Source organism: Dipodomys merriami, unplaced genomic scaffold (assembly GCF_024711535.1).
Source record: "Dipodomys merriami isolate MVZ:Mamm:240054 unplaced genomic scaffold, mDipMer1.0.p SCAF_24, whole genome shotgun sequence".
Classification (NCBI taxonomy): domain Eukaryota; kingdom Metazoa; phylum Chordata; class Mammalia; order Rodentia; family Heteromyidae; genus Dipodomys; species Dipodomys merriami.
In genome coordinates this window covers 13,657,609-13,685,100 of record NW_027203826.1, presented here as the reverse complement: position 1 = coordinate 13,685,100, position 27,492 = coordinate 13,657,609, and the positions used below count along the sequence as shown (strand labels likewise).

General features: G+C 39.1%; 1 protein-coding gene across 4 annotated transcripts in view; it reads left to right on the top strand.

Moving 5' to 3' along the window:
* Wdr64 (WD repeat domain 64) overlaps positions 1–27,492 on the top strand; it is a 120,237-nt gene that overhangs the window by 59,002 nt on the left and 33,743 nt on the right. For all 4 annotated transcript variants that reach the window (XM_070034257.1, XM_070034258.1, XM_070034259.1 and 1 more), the window contains 6 exons: positions 6,623–6,749; positions 10,379–10,527; positions 13,631–13,754; positions 17,183–17,358; positions 19,084–19,254; positions 24,711–24,841. In XM_070034257.1, the coding sequence (XP_069890358.1) occupies positions 6,623–6,749; positions 10,379–10,527; positions 13,631–13,754; positions 17,183–17,358; positions 19,084–19,254; positions 24,711–24,841 (878 nt within the window). The remainder of the gene's footprint in view (positions 1–6,622; positions 6,750–10,378; positions 10,528–13,630; positions 13,755–17,182; positions 17,359–19,083; positions 19,255–24,710; positions 24,842–27,492) is intronic.

Here is a 27,492-nt window from a genome sequence, read left to right as displayed (position 1 = left end):
GACTTTACAGTCTCTATCATGATCCAAAATACTCACATTCTTGGACACAAAAATTTCTGAGAATTAGCTATGTGGGCTGTTTGCCAGAGCAGGACACTTTAGAAAGTGACACGTGCAAGGAGGATCATTATCACTTTAATAAAAGAAAATGAGGGGAGCTGGAGCCATGACTGAAGTGACAGAGCACCAGTCTTGCAAGTGTGAGTCCCTGAATTCAAACCATAATACAGACGGGGGGGGGGGGGGGGGGGGAGGGCAGGGAAGGAGGAGGAGGAGGAAGAAGAAATTGTTTAAAAATAAGTAATTCCCAATAAGGGAATATTTGCAATGGTCTATAGAAACATTCACACAACAGAATACTATGCACTTACTAAAATGATGAAGAAAATCTAAGTAGACAAATGTGCTCTAATAGAAATGTAAGTTCTTTGTCTATGCAATCCCAGTTAACATCTATGCAAACAGTGATATTAAGTGCCTATTTTCCCCCTTATGAAATCTAAAGCTCAGAGAAGTTAGGTGATATACACAAAGCTACATACCTATTGTTAAGTAGTTAAGCAGATTAATATGATATACTCCAGAGGCATTATCTTAAAACAATGGTTTAGTCTAAGGGGTGAAACTGAGGCGCAAAACGGAAGTGGTATGTAGGAAAGGGAACTGGTTTTTCCTACTGAGTGAATGTACAAAAAAGTGAGATCAATTTCAGTTACTGTAACAATATACATGGGATATTTAACTTAGAGAGAATGTTTATTTTAGTTTGCAGCTTTGGAGATCTCAGTTCATGATCAGTTGATTTGATGGCTTTGGCCCTGTGGTAAGGCAGAGCAGAGGAAGAGAGAATGGTGGAGCGAAATTGTTCATCTCCTGGGCAGGAAAATAAAAAAGAGAAGAATGGGCTATAATTGCATAATCCCCTTGAAGGACACTCATCAAATGACCAAAAGATGTCCCACTAGGCCAGGCCCCTCCTCTTCAATAGCATCTCCCAATAACACCAAGCTGATGGCCAATGCTGTAACACTTAAGCCTTTGGGGGCAGTCAAGATTCAAACTGTATGTCGGAGTGGGGGGGGAGGGGGGTATGATTGGGTGGGGGGGAGGGGGGAGGCTGGGAAGGGAGGTGAAGGGTAAACAAAGGAGGAGGCTGCAATGCTTGGTAAGAAATGTATGCATTATCCTGCCAATGTAATTGTAACCCCTCTGTACAGTATGTTCTCAAATAAAATAAAATAAAATAAAAAAAAAAAGATTCAAACTGTAGCATACTGTTTAAAAGTACATACACAAAGCCAGCTGGGGCAGGAAAGTCCTTGAGACTCTTATTTCTAATTAATCACCAGAAAACCGGAAGTGATGCTGTGGGCCAAGTGGTAGCGTGCTAGCCTTGAGCTGAGAGAAAGTGCCCAGGCCCAGAGTTCAAGCCCCACAACTGACAAATAAAAAATAAAAAAGCACCTATAGCCAGACTCTAGTGGCTTATATCTAAAATCCTAACTACTCAGGAGACTGAGATCTAAGGATCACTGTTTGAAGCCAGCCTGGGCAGGAAAGTCTGTGAGAATCCTATCTCCAATTAAGCACCAAAAATCTATGGAGCTGCAGCTAGAACTAGCCTTAAACAATAAGGCTCAGGGACAGTGCCCACACTCTGAGTTCAAGCCCCAGGACTGGCACCAAAAAGAGTACATAGAATAATTTTATAATTAAAACGTTAATTATTACCTTATATAAGATATATACACGTGCACATCTGAGGGAAAGTGGGAGAATCAATGGAAAGTGGGTGGAAAAAATACAGCAAAGGGGTCCATCAGCTGCACTGGACATTGATGAAAGTGAACTAAGCAATTTAAGGGTGGTGATAGGAGGGAGGAAATGAGAGAGCAAGAAGGAACAGCTGATACTAAGCAAAAGGAAAGAGATGTATGTATCCCCCGAAAAAGTTTTATTGTTAAAGGCCGTAGAGTTCATAAGCAATGTAGACTAAGAGAACGATAACGATCATTGTGAAGATTAAAAGGTATTTGTGACTTTAGCTAATTATAACTATGCCACAGTATTGTGAAATTTATGTAGTCATATAATCTCAATAAAGAAATATTTGGGGGGGAAGGTAATTAAACACATATCAGTGTCTCCCTCTCATTTCCTGTTTGTTAGTTATCACACAGGAAAAAATGTGGGAACAAGATAATAAAATTAGGGCTGGGAAGGTGGCTCAGTGGTAGAGTGTTCGCCTTGCATGCCTGAGGCCCTGGGTTCGATTCCTCAGCACCACATAAGCAGAAAAAGCTGGAAGTGGTGCTGTGGCTCAAGTGGTAGAGCACTAGCCTTGAGCTGAAGAGCTTAAGGACAGTGCCCAGGCCCAGAGTTCAGGCACCATGACTGGCAAAAAAAAAGATAATAAAATTAATAAGTTCAGTCCCACAATGCTAAGACACTTATTAAGTTATTTGAATGAAGTTAATACACTTTTGCCTTAAGTTTCCTACGCAGACAATGTAAAATCATGTAATCCAATGAGTGACCCTGACTTGATTCATTTGGAGACTAAAAGCTCAGTAACCTCTGATAGCCATTTGGTGGAACTTGGAAGTCAGGGCAAGTCTCAGGTTCCCTGACATCAGAAAATGGAAAACTTTGGTTATTCTCTTCCTGGAAATGACTGGTACTCTTTTCTCAGAAGCTTTCCTGACACTTTCACTAGAAATATGGGTGATACTGGGCATGTTGACTGACACCTGTAATCCTAGCTACTCAGAAAAGTGAGATCTGGATGGATAGTGGTTCAAATCCTGCCCAGGCAGAAATATCTGTAAAACATCATCTCCATCCAACCTGATGGTTAATGTATTGGAAGTGTGGATCAAATTAGCATAATCTGTGAGTGAAAAAGGTAAGAGTGATTGATTAAGACCGTGATTTCAAGCCGTAAAACTAGCAAAAAGGCAAATTTCCCCACAATCTTTTGTCTATCTAAACAATACTTTCATTGTGAAGCAGTTACCTGAAGACGACAATTAATGGTGCAATTTTCACCACTGTGTGATATTCATATTTCCATTCAAGTATTTCTGACAATGCTGTATTTGTCCTCTACCTATGATCTGTCTGGACTCCAATCTTCAAGAATAGTAATAGTGCTTCTATTGGTCATTGTCCCTGAGACACTTCACCCACAGTTCCATATTTATTGAATGAATTGGGAAATTGTATGATTAATTGATTAATTTATTTATTTTGTTGATACTGAAGATGGAACTGAAAGCCTAGACTTTGCTTGGATTTGCTTGCTTGGCTGGTACTCTAAACTGAAAGCCTAGAATTTGCTTGGATTTGTTTGCTTGGCTGGTACTCTACCACTTGAGCCATGTCTTCAACTTGGCTTTTTTGCTGATTAATCAGAGATAGAGTCTCATGGACTTTTCTGCCTGGATTGGGTTCCAAGTATGATCCTCTTGATCTCAGCCTCTGAGTAGCTAAGATTACAAGTGTGAGCCACAAGTGCCTTGCTATGTGTTATATTTTTTTATCCTAGGACATGCCTTTTTTTTTTATAGACCTGAGGCCAACCTTTAAAAATTAGATGCAGTATTCTCCTCTAGTCATTCTAATACAGGCACTCACCAAGAAACAGCAATATTTTATTAATACATTTGGATGGCATGATTGGTTTGAAGTTTGGAAGAAGAAAGGCCAGGAAACATTTTGCTGAATCAAACCAATCTGTATTCTGAACATGTACATTCTTATTGTCAGACTTCAGCTTCATCGTTATTTATTAATTATTCTCATAAATGACTGCAGGCAAAGCATTTTCACTTGTCTTTTTCTTTGGCATTTGTGATTTTCGACTTTAGTTCATGGTCTACTCTCAAACTTTAAATCAGCCTGACAATGCAATCTTTTTCTCAATGTTAAAAATTCTTCCATCTAATTTTTGCACTCTCAATTTGTTTGAAAAATCAGGACTATTTTATTATTATTATTTGGATTTTTATGATTTAAATTTACTTGCATAGATGTCACATTTAATGTATGATGTACACATATATTATACCATATATTATAAATTACCCTGCTACCCCCATGATATGTTTAATGGAAGCTGTTTTATTCTCTGATTTTCTCACTACACTAACACAGTCCCATTCTGAAATGTTTTGTCTGTGTTTTCTTCCCAAGCCCCGTCAGGGCTGACCTGGCTCCATATGGGTTCTTGCAAGCTTCCGAACCCTGGCCAGCTTCCATGAGAACAATGTGAACCCTTGGTTGGAACTAACAAAAGACTAGGATATAAGACAAAAGACATGGGACAGAAGACTAGGGCATATAAAAAGGGACTCAGGCCTTATTTATAAATCTTTCTCTTCTCCCAAAGTCACTGGTGCATTGTGGCCACCTAAGAACAAAGTAAGTAAACTATGCTTTAGAAAATGGTATTGTCTAGGTCATGCCAAGTAATGGTAAAGTACTGTTGGACCAAGACAGAAGAGGCAAGTAAACAGACCAAAACCAAATAATAAACCAAACCAAAGACCATACATAACTGTCTGGGAACAAAGCCAAATTAGAGGCAGTTTCTCCCTTGAGCAACATCCAGTTCAAAAGAGAAGACAAGTGAGCATCTCACCATGTTATAACGTCTAATGGCTATTAACATGAACAAGTATTGGAATTAGGTGGTAGAACTTTTAAATTGGAGAGCTAACTAATTGAAATGCATTTTTGTTGTTTTCATTGACATTTTAAATGGCACTGGGAATGACTTAAGAGCTTTTAGCTTGTTAGTTGAGGTGTGTTCCCAGTCCTTGTTAATCTTAAGAAGGTATAATAATTTTGTTGAAGAAGCATACGTAACAACATAAGAGGCTTTGTCATAATTCCATACAGAGTGCTTTGAACAAGTTCATTCTTATGGTGGATGAGGTTTATTGTTCTCCACATCTTTGCCAACATTTGTTGCTGCTGTTTGCTGATAGCCATCAATGTTTTGACTTGCATTTCTCTGATGGCAAATATAATGTACATTTTCCCATTTATTTATAGACCATTGTCTATAGAGATCATTTCCTGTTTATCCACTGCATTTTATTCTTTTCTAAACTTTTCGGAATTCTTTATAGATCCAAGATATTAATCTTCTATCAGATGAATAGGTGGGAAAGATTTTTCTTCCATGCTGTAGCTGTCTCTTAACTCTGTTGATAGTTTTCTGTGCAGAATTTTTTTAAAAATATAGTTCCATGTGTCAAATCATAGTCTTATTTCTTGAGCTACTGGAGATATACTCAGGATCTATGTATGCCTACATCCTGATGTGTTTTTCCTACTGTCCTCTACTAGTTTCAAAGTTTCATGTCTTAATTTAGTTCTTTGACTTGTGCATTTAGTTCTTTGATCTGTATATTTAGTTCTTTGATCTGTTTTGAATGGATCTTTGTACCAAGTGGGAGACAGAGACCTAGTTTTAACATTCAACATGTGGATATACAGTTTCCCACACTCTCTGTTTAATCAATTACAGAAGACATTCAACCACTTTACTATACAATGAGGTTTTGGTTAAATGATTTTTTTCATACAGCTACAGGCTACTATAAGTGATCTGAGCACATTTATTTTGGACTACCTAAACTAAGATGTTTATTGTATACAATAGTTTCTACCTCTGCTGAGTTCCTTGGGCTATAACTTCATTATAAGTCCAGAAGCATTTGTACTCCAATTTAATTGGTAAATTATAATTATTACTATTTGAAAATATCATTAGGACTGATATACTGCTAGGAAATGTAATAATTATTAACCAAATCACACTTAGTTTTGAATTTCCATCATACTATAACTTGGTAAAAATTCAGAATAGGACAAATGCTATGACTAGTTATTTCAGGTAACAAAGTGTAAACTTTGTGTAAAATTAAGTTTAGCTGAATTAGTACCTCATTGTTTTCCTAGTCTGTTCATCTCCATAAATCATGAAAGAACCATTTTAAATCTTTCACCCAACATGTCAGCTTTCTCTGTGTTTTGCATCATCCATAGTGGACATGTTTGTGTGTTATTTAGTGTGGTGGCCCCAGGATGCAGCAGTACGAGTCCATTTTTGCTTTGAGCTCTTTGGCCCCATGCATCCTGCATAACTGCAAGTCATGACCAATCTTTTGTTATTCCCCCAAATAATTAAATAGCAATAAATGCAGTTTCCTTTCTATGGAAAACTCCAGTTTCGAAGCTGGGTGCTTGGTGGCTCACACTTGTAATCCCAGCTACTCAGAGGGCTTAGTAAATATCCCTGACACTATATCTCCACATAACCAGCAAAAAGCCAGGCTGGAGACATGGCTCAGGTACTAGGGAACCAGCAATGAGCAAGGAACTGAAAGAAAGTAAAGAAGCAAAAATCCAGTTTCCAAAGACATACCTCTAAGTGCAACTTTAAACCATTGCTATTTTCCTCTGATCTTAATGAACAATATACAAACCAAGAACCAAATGGAACTTTAGTGAACGTGTGTTCCTGAGGTCATGACATAAAACATACTTTGTTGCAAGTGTAGAAAAGCGTATATTGTACCTAAAAATGCTTCTTTCTGCTTCATTCCTCCAGGTTTTCCGAGTGTGGGACATACAGACACTTTCCCTGTTACAAGTCTTCCACGACTCCCAGGGAGGACCAGGAGACATGCAGATTTACTCTATGGTATATGATGCCATGCATGGCATGCTTATCACAGGTATGGGCAACCAAACAATGGGAAATGAGCCCTGTATCTTTATTTTTACTTCAAAAAATGATAGCAGAGAAAGTGAGGGAAAGGGTACTACTGTCCAAGAAGAAATGTACTCCTCTCTCTCTCTCTCTCTCTCTCCCTCACTCTCTCTCTCTCTCTCTCTCTCTCTCTCTCTCTCTCTCTCTCTGTGACCTTGCCTGCTGCCCCCCCAAAAAGAAATGTACTCATTACCTGATTTATGTAACTGTAACCCCTTTGCACATCATCTTTGTAATAACAATTAAAAATTAAATAAAAAAGAAATCAACGTCCAACAAATTGTATAAACCCTTAAAATATAGCATTTAGGCTCACTATGGAACAAACAAAAACATTGAGGCAGAGAAATGACAAAGTGCGACTTATTAAATTCAGTAGAAATTTCTTTCAACCACTCTTTCCTGTTGTTTATGGGTAGGTGGATGATGCATGTAACTACTTTTCCCAAAATACCAGATTCATTCTTTAAGGTTTTGGACTTAGGAATGCTCAACTTAGGTAGAGCAGAAGAGCAGGGGTTGGAACCTGGTGCTGTGTGCACAGCTTTGTTGACACTTGGAAAGTGACTGTGGTCTTGTCTTAGAATGGTGAACGCAGGGTGCCCCAGCATGAGCCTATCTCTGCCATGAGACAATTTGGCCTGGTGAGAAAGCACTCAGTAAATGGGTGCAGACTCTCCCAACAACCTTTGCTTCTAGATAGGAAATAGCATTTAGAGAAAGAACAGGATCCAGGATGCCAGATCCCGAGTGCTGTGTCAACAGATTGGGGGTTGGATACAAGATACCTTGTTAAGCATTTAGGTCAAACACTGTCTTATGTGTACCCGTTGGCTTCAGAAGAAAAGCAAATTGTATAATTGTTCTTCCTCTTTTTAGAACACTAAGCCAGAGTTGCATTTCTGAGGCATATTTCTACTGAGCACTGCTCTGAGGCCCACTGGGATTAATCAAAGCAGGGGAATGATTGCTGGTAGTGAATACAAATATTATTTTTAGAATACCGTTATCTTTAAATTTCATCTTTATTTTGCCTGGCTTAGGAATGAATTAGCACTCATCCTCAAGAAATAATTTTCCATCTTGTAAAATAGAACTTAGTTTCAACTGTAAGCACCCCTTATCTCTCTAATGTCCTCCAGAATGTTCCAATTACTGTACACCAATGTTCTCCTAGCACATCAACTCGAGTGTCTGATTACTGGCTTGCTTCTTCGTTTCCATCGCATTTATCTTTAGAATAACAAAGGACTACATACGAAGATAGAGGAACAGAAAACTCAAGATTTCTTCCTGTTTTTTTAAAGAAGACATTAATATAGTTATATGAGGGGGTTTCCGTTTAGCATGTCCATTTATATGTACAATGCGTCTTGATGAGAGTTGCTCCTTCTATCATTCTCCCCTCCTCCTACCCAGTCCAGTCCCACTTGACTTGTCAAGTTTTCCTCCAATTTTATAGACCTTTATTAGTACTTCTGCTTGCAGAAATGCAGAAATCTGGGTTTTTCTCAATGATTGAAATGGCCTACATTGACCACAGCCATCAGCTTGACACTAGAATTTCATGCAATTTTAGTACATTGTGCTTTGAAGTCACCCTGGAGTTTTCTAAGCCATGGGACTGAAGCGCTGAAATCTGAGATTTTTGTAGACTTGTCATTGTTACTGTCTTTACCATCATTATGCTTATTGAAGCAACAACTCTTTAGGCTTTTTATTTTTCATTTTATCTACACAACTACTATATGAGGCAAGAATTACTGATTTCCTATTAGATAAATGGCAAGACCAAATCCCAAATAGTTCACCTGACTAGTAGAAGATTGAAATGTGGTGCTGGGATTTGATCTTAGACTTTCCAACTCCTGAATCCACAATCATTCTTTGTTCTGCATTATATCTGTTATTGCAATACAAACTAGCCCCAAAAAGTAGCGATTGGTCACTTTTCCATGGCTGATCCTGCTTTGTGGAGGTCTGTTCTGAAAAAAGATAGTGAATGTCATTACCATGTTAAACAACCTACTGAGATGATCTAAGATTGGTTTGATCATGTGTTTACCATAGGACCCTCTCATTTTCATGGTGGAGGTTTTAAATTGAGAAATATTACCAGATAAATCATTTCAGTTCTTATTTATATATGAGCAGATCATATTGCAAAATCTAAACACCTTAGCAAAATGTTCAGTAACTCCTAGTAAAACTTTGAAAGTTGTGAGATTTCTTTTGGGGGGGGTGATGGGATTTGAACTCAGAGCCTTGCTCTTGCTAGGCAGATACTTGACCACTTGAGGAGCTACTCTGTCAGTCATTTTTGCATTGGTTATTTTCATGATAGGCCTCATGTTTTGCCTAGGCTGACCTGCACTGCAATACTGCTACTTGTGTCTCCCTGAATCACTAGGGATGACAAGCATTGGGATTCCCCCATATCTGGGATGACAGGCAAGCAGCACCATGCTGGAAATGGAGTCTCAAGAACATTTTCTGCCTCAAACTACAGTCCTTTAGTGTCCTCTCTCAAGTAACTACAGGCTTGAGCTACTGTGCCTAATCAAAATTGAGGTATCTGAAGAGATTGGAGAACCAATTGCAGATTCTACTGTTGTAAACCTAATCTCCACATCAACAAAATGGGAGGGTGCAGTTTCATTTTTGTTCGAATGACAGAATACTTTGAGACTTTTATCAGTCTTTCTAGAAATTATAATGAAACAGAACACATAATCAGTTGCTTTTTGAGTGTGAAATAATACTAGTGCTTTATAATATAACAGTAAAACAAAACCAAATAGCTTTACAAAAAAGAAGAACAGCTGCTCTGCATCTCCTGGCCGCGCAGACTGCATCTATCACTATGGTAATTTGCAAATTAATCTTATTTACTATTGAGGGTACAAGCACAGGCCTGCAATCATTTTCATTCACTATATTTAATCGCAGAATGCTTTATTCTTGGCTGGTTGAAAAAGGCTTTGTAATACCCCATCTCAATCACAAAGAGGAAGTCTGTCTTCAGGAGGAATCTGTGCAACTTCATGGCTATGCATCAGATAGAGATGCACTGATGCATAATAAAGTAGGCAAAAGTAGACTATACAAACGAGGAGACCAGGGTCAAAATGACATGTGCTTAAAAAAATAATGAAGTCATGAATGAATACTTTCCTCTGACCAAATCACTTTTACTATATTGTCCTAAATACTTTAGAGGAAATGAATGTATTTTCATAAATGCTTTAGAGGAAATGAATGTATTAAATTCCCTCAGCATTGATATTGCTAATTTTACTAACTAGTTATCTCCACGCACAACTGGTTGTGTAAAATTCTTTGTGATTCCAAATGTCTAGTGTTGCACATTTATGACTTTTTTTGAATTTTTTATTTTAAAGGTGATGTACAGAGGTGTTACCATCATGTAAGTCAGATGATGAGTACATTTCATTTTGAAAAATGTCCCCTCCCCCCAATTTCCTGGTCCTCTTCCCCTCCAAGTTGTACAGTTTATTTCAACATAGCATCTAATGTCACTGCTGAATTAGTTCACCCTTTGTGCTACCATTTCTGTGCTTATATCTATGCCAGGATCCAGTGTTATGGACATGTATCCTTTGACCAGGATGGTACAAGACACAAAACAGATTCCTCATACTCATGAAAGGGAAATCAATGTCATGCTTTATAACAAAAGCTTCCGCCAAGTGCTCACAATCTGCTCTGAGTCCATAATTAAGGTGAGTTCATACTGTCTCCTCAGAAAAAGATAGAACAAAAAGACTTTCTTACAGATAAATCATTCATGGTGAAATAGATGCGATGGTTTGCATGACTGTACATTGGGGTTCTTTTACTTTGGGGGATACTGGCAATTTAACTCAGGCCTTGCCCTTATCAGGAAGGTATTCTAATACTTGTGCCACACTCTATTTTTAGTGTGAGAGCCTTCCTATGCTTTTTCCAGGGCTGGCCTTAGACTGCCATCCTCCTACCTCTGCCTCCCAAAAAACGAATTACAAGGATGAACGGCCATGCCCCTCTGCACTTTCTAAGCTTCCATGCTCCTCTGCACTTTCTAAGCTTCCATCAGTACATGAAAAACAAATGTTTTAAGCCAGCTCATAATTCATGTCGCCCAGCCATGAGCTTGATTATAAATAAATCCATAAATAAACCCACCTTTTTATTTTCAATCATGGGCCTTGAATTCTGGGCCTGGGTGCTGTCCCTCAACATTTCAGCTCAAGCCAGTGTTCTACCACTTGAGCCACAGCACCACTTCTGGTTTTCTGGTGGTTTATTGGAGATAAAAGTCTCCCGGATTTTCCTGCCCGGGCTGGCTTTGAACTGCCATCCTCAGATCTCAGCTTCCTGAGTAGCTAGGATTACAAGGGTGAGCACTGGTGCCTGGCACAAAACCCAGCTTTATCTATTAAAAAAATTAGAGGAAATAAATCAAGTTTCCATTTTAACTGAGATATGATGGCAGGATCCATGCCAAAAAGCAAGAACGAGAAACTTTGAAATGTTTACTCTAAGTCATGCAGATACAGCATCTGTGCCAAGCTGATTACATCTACAATCTCATATAGTTCTCTAAAAAGATCCTCATTTTCAAGATAAGGAAACCTGGGCTCAGAGAGAATAGTGACTCATCTCAGGCCAGTGTGAGGATGGTAATGTGTCTAGGTTTGTCTGTCTTATATAACTACTTCTCCTCCTCCTCCTTCTGCTTCTTCTATTCTTCCTCATCTTCTTCCTCCTCATTGTTATTATCTCTGAATAGTTGATCAAAGGGGGTTTATTTGACATACCCATTTGAATTCTCTTAGTTTTAATTTTTTGCAGTAGCAAGAATTCAAACACAGGGCCTTGTGCTTGCTCAGAAGTTCCTCTCCCACTAAGCCACTTCTTCAGATCTTTTTTTCTTTTACACTAATTATTTTTTAAATAGAGTCTCACCATGACCTACCTCTTTTACACTTCCCATTGTAGTGTGCCACTGCACCCAGCTACCAAGAAAAGATCCTGTGAACTTTTCCACCTGGGCTGGCCTTAAACCTCAATCTTCTCAGTCTTAGCCTCCCACATGGTTTAATTTGACAAGTACAAGCCACCATGTCCAACTATGGGTTGAGAAGGGGTTTCACAATCTTTTCTGTCTGGATTTGCCTCAAATTGTGATCCTCCTGTTCATAGCCTTCCAAGTAGCTAGGACTAAAGGCTGGAGCCACCCGCACCTGGCTAACACCCATGACTTTTATGCTTTATCCCTCCAATCTTATCACTGCTGGGCTTAGAGGCATGGTGCTTAGCTGTGATGTTGTGTCTGTCATTACGACCACTGAAATCACTGGGAGCAATGGCCAGAGGTGTTCGCATTATATGTCCTTCCTTTTATTTCATGCATACTCTCTGAGAGGAGACTATGGAGTGACGCACAGGCATTACTCCAGGAAGCCTCAACGTCTGACTTTCTCTGATCATCTTCTGGAAATTCTTTCAGGTCCAATCCACTGGACTACAATGCATCTTCATCTATTTCCAGTAGTGCCTAAAGATAAAGTAAAAGTTGTCCTGACCTAGGGCAATAATAACAAGTATGAGCCACCACAGTGCAAGTCTCTTTTTTTCTTTTCTGAGACAGGGACTCAATATGTCGCTCAGGTTAGCCTCAAACTCACAATCCTCCTTCCTTGGCTTCTAAGTGCTAGGATTACAAGTATATGCTGCTGTGTTTGGCAGAATGCTTCTTGATAGATTTTGAAGTTTTTCTGATTACATCCCTCCCCATCTACAAATGGCCCCCACTCCGGGTCTTTTACGCTCACCTTATCTATCTCTAGTCCATGTATCTAATGAGAGAACCACTTAGAATGACTGCTGAGCTTTTCCTGAGGGTTTTCCCATATGACATGCTGTTCACCACGTGGTCACAATCCCAGCTTATCTGAATGATGGTCACTAGGAAATAAATTCAGTTTGATTGTTTTTTTTAATTGCTACGTTTCTACCTGATGCTAACTTTGCGTTACTCCCTATAGTGCTGTGTTAGCTTTTTGTTACTGTCACCAAATGCCAGAGATAGTCAGCTTTAAAAAGAGTAAGGGCTTATTTTTGTCTATGGTTTGGGTGGTTTCAGTTGTTGATCCTGAGCTTGGGGGCCTATGGCGAAGCACCACTTGACAGCAGGAGTGTCAGGAGGAGCCAGTAGCTCATCTTCTGGCAGTGTGGAGGTAAGAGAGAAATGGAGAAGCCAGGGTCTTAATAACCCTTCAAGGGTCCATCCTCACTGATCTAAAATCTCCCACTGAGCCCTACCCAAGGTTTCACACACTCCCAATAACACCATGCTGAGGAATGAGCCTTCATCCAAGGGCCTTGGAAGCCAGGCGCCAGTGGATCACACCTGTAATCCTAGCTACTCAGGAAGCTGAGATCTGAGGATCCCAGTTCAAAGCCAGCCCGGGCAGGAAAGTCCATGAGACTCTTATCTCCAATAAACCACTAGAAAATCAGAAGTGGTGCTGTGGCTCAAGCGGTAGAGCACTCACCTTGTGCTACAGAGCACAGGGACAGCGCACAAGCCCAGTCACTGGTTGCCTCAGCCACCTAAATTTGCAGCTGTCATGCTGCAGGAGCAGGGAATCAGCTAGTTGACAGCATATATCTGTTAGAACTTTTTTGAGCCAAACCAACATTTAGGCCAGAGTGCTGGGCAGGGTGTGAGAGGTGGAGAGAATGGATTTGGAGATTGCTTGGAATATGGTTTTTAAAAAAAGTGGTAAGAATCAAAGCGTGCATGTATGAATTACTTGATTTTGTTATTGCTCTTTACAGGTTTGGGAACTGGATACCGGCCTCCAAATATACCATATTCTAGACCCTCATGGCTTTGGAGTTGAGCTGACTTGTGCTGATATTGATGAAAATGGAGTCCTTTTTGCTACAGGAGCAAGTAATGGTGAGCCTAATATGCAAAACAGCTCTCTACTTAAGTGTGCTGAGGATGTGACAGGAAGTTGCTTACTTTGGAGGTTGAAGGGAGAGCACCAATCAGGTGGCATATATAAGTGAGCCAGAGAGAGGGCTATGCCAGTGAGTCCCTTATTTAATGGCCACTAAAGTCTTTATGTTGAGGTGAAAAATAGTGAATATCTTGCATTGCATTTATATAGTTCCTCCTCTAAGTGATTGTCATGTCAGATCCCATTTAATCTTTGATAGGAAATGTCTGCTGAGCTAACAAATTGAGTGTTATTAGGTAAATGATACACATTAGATTTGGTGCTGGCTGCTATGCAAAAGATACAGACGATTTTAGTATGGAATACCTGTATTTGACTTGTTTTTGTGTCTAGACTCTTCAAAGGCATATGCATGTCGATCTTGGAAGAGTATCAAGCACAGAGTAGATAGCCTTGTCCCGTGTTTCTCATGGTGTGGAGCTCCGAACAAACATTTCGAGATCTAGAGAGCCACAGACTTTCATCTCCTCCTCCTCTGAATTCCTCCAAAGGAGCCACTTGGTCTAGACAGTATGAGCAGCTGCATGCACCACTCAGAATATGTTTCTCCAGGGATGTAGTTACTAAGTGGTTATACGCTCACAAGACAGTTGATGGAATGAGTGGGCATCCTGATATGAAAATCTGACTTTTGAAAATGTGAGCAGTTAGCATTTATGATATCATGAATGCTGAGCCTCTGAGTTATGAATGAATGTAGCTGTACTCCCTACATTCAGGTTAAAACCTCTAATGGAATTCAGAGCCATGCACACAATCATTACCAGGCATGATAATTAACCAATTGAATGGATGACTGACAATAGTATAATTTCACCCCAACAGGCCATACTTCATTGTCAGCCTTAGAATTAAAATCCATTTAAATACTGTGCTGCTCCAAGAACATGAGTTAAATTGGCAAAGATATTTGAGTCTAAGACCTTCCAGAAAATAGGTTTCCCTGACTTCTGAGCAGCTCTGACCAGGGCCAGCAGATGCCTCTCACTATCATCCGCCACTACTACCTAGCAAGCACTGAGCACAGTACCTCTACCTGCTCCCTCCCTCACTTGGGATGGACAACTCTGGACAAGTCTGCAGGTAGAGGGAAATGTGGTTCATCATAGGACTGTGGTTTCCTTATCCCAGGAGTGAATAAGAACATGATTACTTCCTTTGATGTATGACTCTTTTCCTATGAATATCATAAAGACATTAAGAACAGGAGCTATAAGTATTTGCTTTATATTGAGTGGTCATTGAGTAAGAAGTATTTAGGGAACATTCAGTGTTTAATGTTGGCAGTAAACAGACAAGTAATGGGCTGTTATGCTGCCCCAGGAAAACAGGTGTGGGGCAGGATTAGAATGGAAGGATTAAAGGGGTGTGTGTGTGTGTATGGAGAGCAAGAGAGAGAGAGAGAGAGAGAGAGAGAGAGAGAGAGAGAGAGTTAGGACTGAAGGAAGAAAAGGCAAAACACTAGGAAAGTGGATACACTGCATTCTAAACCTGAGGTGACCACTATAAAAGCCCATATGAGAAGATACTTTTCTACACAGCAATGAGCTAGAAATAAACATCTGACCACTATATTGATCATCATGCCTTTTGTTTTCTTTGTCCCAATCCATAAGTCATATAAGCAAAGTTAATGCTATGAAAATAGTCTTAGTCTCTATGGGCTACTATAAAAAATAACATACATATAAATCAGAAATTTAATTTGTCACAATTGTGGAAATTAGGAAGTCTAAGATCACAGACCAGGCAGATTTGTGGTTTGATGAGGATTCACTTCCTGGTTCATATGTAATACCTTCTAGAACTGTGTCCTCGCATGGTAAAAGAAGGTATATGTGACTTTCTTTGATAAGAGCACTAGTCCAAGCTTGAGGGCTCTCCATTCATTAACTAATCACGATCAGATCCATTTAGCTTGAAACTGGATTTTCACAGAATGTATTTTAAATGTAAGAAAATATGACACTCCCCTTTTATCTCACCCATGGAACCAAAATATGATTCCGATCTTGACGGCTTCATTGCTGTTCAAATTCCTTAAACCTGTCCTTATCCAGTAAGAGACAAAGTTCTAAAATAGGTTAGTAGCCTAGGAAATGCAGCATATCAGTGATTTACCTTTAATTTTTACTAATAATTATGTGTGATGCTTAAAATTTTTGTATGAGGAAAGGGAGTTTAGTAAACTGGAAAGCACTGAGAGAGAAAAAATCCATTGAAGAAAGAAATTTCAATGTGAGTTGTGAAGAAATATGCATATGGTAGCACATCAGTAATCTCAGTACCTAGAAAGCAAAGACTGAAGGGTTGCAAGTATAAGTGTGAAACTGTCTGGAATACAAAGTGAGTTCCAGCTCAGACTGGATTATATACTTGGACCCTGTCTCAAAAGAAAAATAGAATGAAAAAGGAAATGCAAAGGGGAAGAGAAAGGAGGGAAGGGAGGAAGGAAGGAAGGGAGGAAGGGAGGGAGGGACGGAGGGAGGGAGGCAGGGAGGGAGGAAGGGAGGAAGGAAGGAAGGAAGGAAGGAAGGAAGGAAGGAAGGAAGGAAGGAAGGAAGGAAGGAAGGGAGGGAGGGAGGGAGGGAGGGAGGGAGGGAGGGAAGGAGGGAGGCAGGGAGGAAGGAAGGACGGAAGGAAGGAAGGAAGGAAGGAAGGAAGGAAGGAAGGAAGGAAGGAAGGAAGGAAGGAAGGAAATTCAATTAGAAGAGTCTGAGGGTTTCAAAGAAAACTACCAGCTAGCTTTGTGTTACTATAATAGATACCTGAGATAACCAACTTGTAAGCGAGAGATTTACATTGTTGACCATTTTTGAGTCTTCAGTGCATGGTCAGTTGGGTCTGCTGCCTTTGGGCCTGTGCTGAGCCAGCACATCATAATGGGAACATGTGGTGGAACAAAGCTTTTCACCTCTTGGCAGCCTTGCAGTGAAAATGAAAAGGAGAAGGAGCTAGAGTCCCACACTCCCTGTCAAAGTCCAGTTCCAATGACCTAAGGGCCTCCATTAAGCCTCACATCCTATAGGTTTCACTTCTTCCCAGCAGCACCAAACTGGAGAAGAAACCATGGATTGAAACATAGGGTCCTATGAGGACACATCACCAAACCAAAGCGAACATCGTAAAATATTTCGAGACATTGCCTGGCCCTGTTTGTTTTTATCTAACTATGACAAATGAAGTGATACTGAAATATATTTTATATACATCAGGACTGGGGAGGCTCACCTGTCAGTAAGAAATAAACAAAGGATACAGTGTTGGTGGAGAGCTTTAAGTGGGATCAGTGTTCCCTGAGTCAAGAGCCAGGATTTTTACCCCTTATTTTACTACTAACGTGTCATTTTCTCTGTGGGCTCAGGAACTGTTAAGATCTGGGACTTCATCAGTGGGCAGGAGATCAAAGTGTTGCTGGAAGGGAAAGATTGGAAGGAGGAAGATCACTGGCTGCAGCGACTGATTTTCCTAAAAGGCCATGAGAAACAAAAGTATCTGATCCTTGCCTTGGAGTCTAACAAAACTATCAAAATGATCCAGGTACCCAGTCCTGTTTTCGTATTGTGCTGTAAGTAGTCTCAGGAAAATCCAGTGAATCAGTGACCCCAGTTCACTCCTCTCTTGCCAGCCTGCTGAAGACAGCACGTGTCCATTAACCTTCCTATAATTTGCCAAGCAAATTTTTCAGAGATCCAAGCAAAAGGCACAGCTTCCCAGGCTGAGCATCTTGCCCATCATGCCATTGCTACAGGACAAGTCAGGCTCCACTAAAGCAAGGGTCAGCAAGGTTACATTTACACATAGCTGATGACACTGCCACACCATCACTTGAGAATAATTCTCAGCCTTCATTGATTCCTCATCAGTCTCTGTCCCTTATCAAGCCGTAATGCTGAATGTTCACATCACTTTTTCTGTTTCTCAACAACATTATTTTGCTTGTTTTAGGGTCAATGAGGCAATATGCTTAATCCTTTTTGGGGAGGGGAGAACTTGGTAATATTCCTATTACTATCTAATATAGGTATACTAAATTTAGATATTATATATATGTATATATATATATACACCTATATATAAAGAAGGTATTAGTATAGCTTCTTTAAATTTAAAATGAAGGCATTATTATTTTTCCTGGATGAGTATCTCTCACCTTGTCGCCTTGAACTGAAGGAATCTTTGCCTTTATTATTCTACTCTGGAAGCTACCATCAAAAATGAATACTGAATATAATAGGAGTTATGAAGTACTAGCATTACTTAAGATGATGAATGACCTCTTATTTGACTGAAAATCATTCCTGATTCAACAGAATTTTCCCCTGTTGTGGCACGATCTGATGTAGCACTGTAGAGAATGTCTTGGTGACATATTCCAAAACACAACAATATATCTGTTTTCCCTCTTTAAGTTAGGGTAGTCACTAAGATGTTCTTCCCATTAGAGAGTTGTCACAGACACTCCCTTTCTAAGGCCTGAAAGGGAAAAGGCATGGTTCTGTTCACATGTTAAAACTGAGGGGCAGGGCTAGATGCTAGTGGCTCACACCTATAATCCTAGCTACCCAGGAAGCTCAGATCTGGAGGATCCTGGTTCAAAACCAGTATTAGCAAAAACATCCTTGACATATATATATATATATATATATATATATATATATATATCCTATAATTTCATAATTGTACTCTGATCATGAAGTCTAGAAAGCATGGCACTTGTCTTCAAAGACAAGCAGTGAAAATCTGGTAACAAACTGGATTCTCACCAGTTAATAGAAAGTATAGTTGGAAAATATTCATAGAACCCTGTAGGGCAGTATTAAAAAAAATGACCTAGAATTTTCATGTGATAACTTGTGTAAATCTCAAAAAACAAGCAAATCAAATAAGAAGGCTAGAGTGTTTGTGTGCTAAAGTGCTTGCCTAGCATGCCCAGGGTTCGATTCCTCAGCACCACATAAGCAGAAAAAGCCAGAAGTGGTCCCGTGGTTCCAATGGTAGAGCGCTCACCTTGAGCTGAAGAGCTGAGGGACAGTGCCCAGGCCGAGTTCAGGCTCCACGACTGACAAAACAAAAAAAAATGCACGTAGTTTGATAATATTTATAAAAAATAAAACTTTTAAAATGTCTAAAAGCAACATCATCTACATGGAACAAACATGTAAGACATGATGAAGCTGGGTGATGGTGACACCAGTGCATATCCTAACCGTACAAGGTGAAAATGATTGAACTTTCCATGTAACCCTTGAATTGTCCACGCAGGGGAAGGAAGAGGACATCAGCCTCACGGTGCTGTGGGAGCTACCTGATGTCATACCCTACTTGCAGTTGAGTAGCCACACTGTGCATCTGAAGACTAAAGACATGAATGACACTATTCCCTTCCACGCTGTGGAATTAATAGCTCAGAAAAGCTTTTCTCAAAATGTTCGTGTAAGTATCATTCCTTTGTGTTGTTCTGTTACAGTGCATTGTGGAGAATTACAAATACATCCAAAGACCTTTTTCTTCAATGAATTGCTATGTTCTGTTTTTCTGTTTCAGATTTTGCTCTATGACTAGCACCTCTGAATCTTGAAGCACATACTAGACACAGTCATTACGTGTCCCATATTTACATAAATAGCCATAAACATAAACAACAAATCTCTAAAAAATGGCAAAAAGTGCTGTCATTTTCAAAAATAATTTTGTAAATAACATGAGAAGTCTTCAAGATAATGACATGTTTACTCAAGGTTCAGTTTTCTCAGGTTGTCTCAGAATTTCTTTGTTTATTGTTGTTGTTTTACTCTGTTTCAACTTGAATCCAAACAAGATCCATTGGGTGCGTTTGGTTGAATAACGTATTAAGTGTCTGTTACTGTGTCAATCAATACCTTTCCACTGATGCACAAACCACATGTTGTTCAGTGACTTCTCCCTCTGTGAACACTTTTGGTACCCAGTACAGTGCTGCTCTGATATAAGAGCTCACACATTTCACCTTTCTTTTTAATAGGCCTATAATATTTTATTTGAGTGGTTGTACCATTGTTTATTCAGCAAATCGCTCAAAGTGGGTGTTTGGGTTCATTCCAATATTTTCTAGTTTAAAGTATTATTTCAATAAATACCTTTTAGGAACTCAAAAAATTAAATATCCCAACAACAAATCCTCAAAGAAAGAACTGCCCCATAAGTAAGTCTCTGTAAAGACTTACAGAGAAACTTCTCTGAAGAGGAAAGAAGGATGGCCAATAGACACATGAAGAAATGCTCAACCTCTCTACCATAAAAGAAAAGCAAATCAAAACAACACAGAGATACCACCTCACCCTAGTTAGAATGGCTATAATCAAGAACTCTAATAATAGGGTTCCCTACTGCATTGTTGGTGAGATGGTAAACTTGTTCAATCACTTTGGAAAGTAGTATGGAGGTTCCTCAAAAGACTATGCCTCCATCAGAAAGAATGGCATTGCCCCATTTGTTAGGAAATGGAAAGACTTGGAAAAAATTATATTGTGAAGTAAGCCAGGTGCAAAGAAACATAGGTCCCATGGTTTCCCTTATTTTCAATAACTAGTATATGTCTGAGTCAAGCAGAAAAGGCCAGATAAGTTGATGTTAGTGGAATGAACCCCAAGAAAAGGACACAAGTGGTTTTTTCTTTCTTGCTATTGTTTCTAATGTATTTATAAGGTGATTTTTTGTTGCTTTGTATGTCCTTCCCCCATGGTATAACCCCTGTTTTCACTGTATTTGATGTTGCTATAATTTGGGGAGGGGAAGGGAAAAATTGTTTAAATAGGGATACACGTGGACCTATTGTAACATCGAGATGTACAAAATGCTATGTTGAAAAATGAACTTTACAACTTTGGCAGGGCGGAGGTGGGGAGAGTATAGTCATGGAGATGGGAGGGAAGGGATGATAGGGGGAAAACAAAGGAGGAGACAACAATGTTTGATAAGAAATGTACTCATTACCTTGCTCATGTAATTGCAACTCCTCTGTATGGTATTTTCACAATAAAAAAGTAACATAGAAACAGAAAACAACATGTTAAAAATAAAAATGCTTTTTACTCAAGAAAAAGAAATGTACTTATTACTTTGCTCATGTAATTGTAACTCCTCTGTACAGTATTTTCACAATGAAAAAACTTATTAAAAATAATAAATAAATACCTTTTAAATATGTAATTTCAAGTTTTTAATAATAAATCTCATCAAATTTATTGCCAAATTTTGTTTTCTAGGAAATGATATATTCCTGAAAGAGGGACTGTTGGGTCAAAAAGTAAATGCTATATAATTTTTCTAATTTTTTCCAATTTTCCCAGCACAACAGTTTCACAATTCTGCATTTCCACTAGCAATAGTCAACTATAGCCTTTCCAACTATGTTTGTTGTCAAATTTTAACATTTCCAAATTTAGATTAAAAAAAATTCACCTTGATATCCTTTAGTTGCATTTTTCTGATTAGTGGTGAGTGGATATTTTGTTGTTGGTGGTGGTGGTCCTGGATCTTGAACTCTGGGCCTGGGCACTGTCCCTCAGCTCTTCAGCTCAAGGCTAACACTCTACCACTTGAGCCACAGCACCACTTCCAGTTTTCTGGTGGTTTATTGGAAATAAGCATCTAATGGACTTTCCTGCCTGGGCTGACTTTGAGCCATGATCCTCAGATCTTGGCCTCCTGAGTAGCTAGCATTACAGTAGTGAGCCAAGGCACCCAGCTGAGTGTATCTTTTTTTATATACATGTATAGGTCATTTGTTCCTATCTTCTGTCCATTTTTATATTTAGGTTGTTCTCTGTTCTAACGTTTTAATAGCTTATTCTTTATTAGGAATGCATCTTTTGTAATATGTTTCAAATTTGTTTATCTTTAGTTCTACAAAAAGTACATTTAACAAAACAGTTTATGAATACAATGCATCTAGATCAATGTCAACATTTTCACCCATCCTTCCCAGCTCCTTCCTTCATTCTTTTTAGTTTTGTAAGATACACATTGAATTCTTGACTGCATTCTTCCTCAACCTCTCCTCTTCATTCTTCTCTCCTTCTCCCCTTGACTCCACCCCATTTCTTCAAAGTACTGTTTCTTTGTATTTAATTAAACTTTGATTTTTCCTTTGTAAGGAATTACATTATTTGATTTCTTCCTTGAATCTACAGTATTTCAGTTAATGCATTTGTATATACACTTGTATCCTAGCTTTTGTGCTTTTGTTCTATATGGGGTCATTTTCTGTGGAATGAAGCCTGAGTTCTAGGAGTCTGGATGTAGAGGATTCTGGTTATCAGGAACTACTTATAAATAATCACAAGTAATCTTCAAGCTTCAATAGGAAATCCATTCCTCTATCCCTAAATAGCTTGTGTGTATACATTTTTTAAAATTCTTGTTTCTCATTTTAGCTGTATTGGGGTTATGTCAGGGCTTTGCATTTGTAAGCCCAAGCTCTACCACTTGAGTCATGCCTCTGTGCCTCTATCTTTCTAGCTAAACTAATCTCTTAAAAAAAAAAACAGTAAGGTCTTTCAAATTATGTTTTACTAAAAAAATAATACCTTGGAACCATATAAGAAGGTCACAACATAGTCATCCATTTTTTTCTGGCCAGCTTTTATGTGATCATTTTCTTATGTCAGGTACATTTCTTTTTGCCGACATGGGGGCTTGAACTCAGAGTCTCGTGCTCACTAGGCTTACAGGCTCACAGCTGCTTCTCCACCATTTGAGCCATGCCTCTACCCAGGCCTTTTCTGCTCATATTGAAGATGAAGTCTCAAAATTTTCTGCCGTGGTTGATTCATAATTGAGATCCTCTAGATCTCAGCCTTCTGAGTAGCTAGGATCATAAGCATGAACCACTGTACCTGGCATGTTGTATACTTGATTTTTCATCTCCATCTAAAAATACTAAATATTCAATATTCAGGTCTGAAACATTGGGGAGAAGACTAAGGTACATTATTAGCTCATTAACATTAGGGTAATTACTACTGGAAGGCAAACCCTACAGATATTGTTTTTTGGGGGGTCCGGTCATGGGGCCTGAACTCTGGGCCTGGGTGCTGTCCCTCAGCTCTTCAGCTCAAGGCTAGCGCTCTACCACTTGAGCCACAGCGCCACTTCCAGCTTTTTTCTTTTTGCTTATGTGGTGCTGAGGAATCGAACCCAGGGCCTCATGCATGCAAGGCAAGTGCTCCACCACTGAGCCACCTTCCCAGCCCCCAGATGTTAATATTTTAAAGGTTAAAAAGTAAGAAAGCACCCAGTAAGAAAAAGAAGATTCATCACTACACATCTCATGGTGGTTAAAGAAGTAAGAGAAAAAGTGAGTTGAGAGAGAGAGTAGGAAAAAGAAGAGAAAGAGATACAGACAAAGAAAGACCAAGAAGAACAGATGAAGGTCCCAATATCTCCTTGAAAATCACGTTTCCAATAACCTAACTTCCTTCTGCTAGGACCCACCCCTTAAATGTTCCACCACTGGAAGCACAGATGTGGGCCTTGGCCTTTAATAGATAGGCCTTTGGGAGCCGCTCAATACCTACACCATAGCACAAGCAAAACCAAGACAGATCAGTGTCAAGAGAATGTTTCAGAAAGGAGAGAAGAAAGGAAAGTTGCAGGAGCAAAAGATCTCTAATGTAACTTACATGTTATTCTAAGTCCCAGCAACTCCTATGCATGCTTCCAATGCAACACTTTGAAATTACTTAGCAATCAGCACTTTAAATCTGGGTATTTAAAATTAGTATGCATTTCTCAAATCACAAATATCCTATGTAAATTTATATTCTATGAACTGCAGTGCCCCACAAATACTAGGATAATTGAAAATAATATATATGCCAGGCACTGGTGGCTCATGCCTATAACCCTAGCTTCTCAGCAGGTTGAGATCTGAGGATTATGGTTTGAAGCCAACTTGGGCAAGAAAGTTCATGAGACCGTTATCCCCAATTAACCATCGCATGATGGCTCAAAGTGGTAGAGTGCTAGCTTGAGAAAAATAAATTCAGGGACAGTGCCCTACAACAAGCCTTACAACAGAAAGAAAAGAAAGAAAGAAAGAAAGAAAGAGAATAAAGAAAGAGAAAGAAAGAAAGAAGAAAGAAAGAAAGAGAAAGAAAGAAAGAAAGAAAGAAAGAAAGAAAGAAAGAAAGAAAAAGAAAGGAAAGAAAGAAAGAACAAAGAAAGAAAGGAAAGAAAGAAAGAAAGAAAAGAAAGAACAAAGAAAGAAAGGAAAGAAAGAAAGAAGAAAGAAAGGAAAGGAAAGAAGGAAGGAAGGAAGGAAGGAAAAGAAAGAAAGAAGGAAGGAAGGAAGAAAGATGGAAGGAAAGAGAAAAAGAAAGAAAGAAAGAAAGAAAGAAAGAAAGAGAAAGAAAGAAAGAAAGAAAGAAAGAGGGAGGGAGGGAGGGAGGAAGAGAGAAAAGAAGAAAGAGAATGGAAGGAAAGAAAGAGAAAATAGCATATATAACTGGCTATATGAAGAATTCATAATAAATACAAGAAGCTTCCACAGAGTGGTATAAAGTAGAAACCAGAGTCAAGGGAAAGAAGGCTGTATTCCAGCTAAGGTGGAATAACCTTTCAAGAAGTTTAAAGGGAAGAGAAACATGGTAATCCACAAGTTGCCTAAGAAAGAACACATCAAGGGTCAGGGCAAAGAGGCAGTGAAGAGGCAGAGTGTAGTTTGCTGTTTTAGTGAACTTTGCAAGTCAACACTTCGTAATGACAAAAGAATAGATTTCATTGAGCCTTATGGTTTTAAAAACTTAGGACATTTTAGGTTGATCACAATTAATTTGCATATATTGTTTAGAGTAGAGCTGGATATTTTATGCCTACAAAACAGTGAGTATGTTTTCTTCTTTCTTTAGAGTCCTGCCATCAGTACTGAGGTAAACTGTATTGATTTATTGGAAGCAGAAGGATTTAATCTGATAGTTGCTGGAACCTTAAATGGTATGATCATCTTGTGGAATTTTACAACTTCGTCTGTCAAAGATGTGTAAGTTGTGTATTTGCCTTAAACAATATAAAGGTTTTAATGCAGAAAGCCAAAATAACATGCAATACTAAAAAAAAAAAAAAAAAGAAAAGAAAGAAAGAAAGAGAAAGAAAGGGAAGGAAAGGAGGGAGGGAGGGAAGGAGGAAACAAAGAAGACAGAAAGGAAAGAAAGAAAAAGAACAAATCAATTTGCTGGGTGCCAGTTATTCACACCTGTAATCCTAGCTACTCAACAGGCTGAGCAATTAACCACCAAAAAGCTGGAAATGAAGCTGTGGCTCAAGTGGCAGAGTGCTAGGCTTGAGCAAATAAAGCTCAAGGATAGCATCCATGCTTAGTTCAAGCTCTAGAACCAGTGTACATATGTGCATGTGCCCACTCACAAACACACACATACACACATATATACACACTTATATACACACATGCACACAAAATAAAAAATAAAAGCAATTGACAGTGTTGATGACTATCACGGGAGGCTTTTCTGGAAGTTATATTCATAAGAGACCATATTCTTAATGCCTAAATACCAGGATGATAGATGGAAGGTGGACCTTAATTATTTACAGTACAAGTACCTTTCACTTTTATGCTTTCCCATGAGTGCATGTGTAAGCTTGTCCACAATTATAACCTCAACAAATACTTAAAGTACATAATAACTTCAAACACTCATATCCCCCGAAATTCAAACATGCATATCCATTATCTGCTAGTGATTCCCATCTGCCTTTCCTTGTAGACCCTTCAGTCTTGACAATGATTGAGTCTTCCCAACCTGCCATTTCCCCCAAGCCTCTCCCATTTCTGTATTCCCAATGCCACCAGCATCTACCCCATCACGAATGTCAACTGATAAGAGGCATCCTAGGATTTGCCTTTCCACTCACCACCCCAACACATCCATATCCCATTTATTTCAAGATAATGCCAGCAAGGCCTGGGGTGGCAGATGCAATTCAGTAGCTCAGCCACTTAATCAAGGTGTTCTGTATCATAACCCAAACATTTATCCACCCTTGTCATCCATTTCTAACTGCCCTCACTTGTGAAGCTAGTAGTGTGACACTGTACTATTTGTATGGATGGATGGTAAATACGTTTTTCCAAGTTGTCCAAATGAGATGTATTAACAGCAGCCAGGTATGGATACTCTATGTTAAGGAAGGGGGGCAGAGTTAGTAAACTTTTTAAGTTGTATTCAAGGTACAAGATGGCTAAGAATGTTAGCATAAATAAAAATAAAACCAAGTTCATCCAAGCATTTGGGAAAAGGAAAGAAGTATAAAGGACAGGAGAATAAAGGAAGGAAAAGTACATGAGGAAAATCAGAAACGCATAAACAGTCTCTTAACTCTCCAGTTCTAGTACTTTGCATTTTTGTCTGGACTCTGAGTATATTCTCTTTTGAAATTTTATTTAGAATGACTGTGTTCAGATCCCTCTTTCTATACCTCAGGCCATGTTCTTGTAGACCTGTGATCACTGCCCGCCATCTTCTCTTGCAAAGTTGTCATTTGATTCCTCCCTTTCTTAAGCAGTTTGCACACTGTGTCCACTTGTATATGTCTCACTAGTAACAAGGAAGAGCAGATAATTCCAGGCTTAATGCCTGAGCCAATGAGAAAAGAACTCTCCTGAGGATTTCCCAGCTTGTGATGGGAGTTTTTGAAGGACCACCTGTGGTTGAAGGAGGCATTTTGCCAAAAGACTCACTAGTATGGACAATTCATAGCATCTTGCTCCTATAGGCCAATGATGATGTAAAAGCAACTTTTTGAATCACTATTTTGCAAAGCATATAGCTTAGCAAGTGACTATGTGAGATGATATAGGTTCAGCTTTAAAAGTTCAAAATTTGAGTACTGTTTCCACATTTATGGTAGAGGCCATTTCTTCCTCTACCTCAAACCCTGTCTAAAATCCCTTCACTGGTTAATGCTTTTAGCTCCATGCATTTGGAGGGGTGCAAACTCAACATTGTTTTTGATAAATTTTTAGCTCCATGCATTTGGAGGGGTGCAAACTCAACATTGTTTTTGATAAATAGCACACCGTTTAACCATTCAGCTTTAAATACCCGAAAAGTTGGAGTTCCACAAGTCAAGTCCATAGACTTCACCTCTATGCTTGGTTTACTCCCTCACAAGACTTCTTTATCACTGTGTTAGTCTATCTGTTATTGTAACATATACCTGAGTTAACCAGCTTAAGAAGTTTGTTTCTGGCTCAGGGTATAAGAGGTTCAGGTCTCAGATTATTCTTCCCTGTTGCTTTGGGCTGGTGTAGCACATCACAATGGGAGCAAGCGATGGAGCAAAACTCCACCTTATAAATTGTAAATGGCAGAAAGGCACAAAAGGCACAAAAGGAAGGGATGGTTCTACTATTCCCTTCAAGGACACCTCCACAATAACTAGAAAACCTGGAGACTTGATCAGTGATAGGCTCCTTGGAGATAGTAAGCATGTTCTATTCAAATCTGTCACTAAATCTACTCAGAGAATACAATTCTGTTATTTAAATCATATGAAGCTGTCCAGGCATGGTGGTACATGCCTATAATCCCAGCTATATAGAAGGCAGATATGAAATGATCCCAGTTTGATTCCATTTTTTGCCTAGGCAATAAATTAGTGAGAATGTAC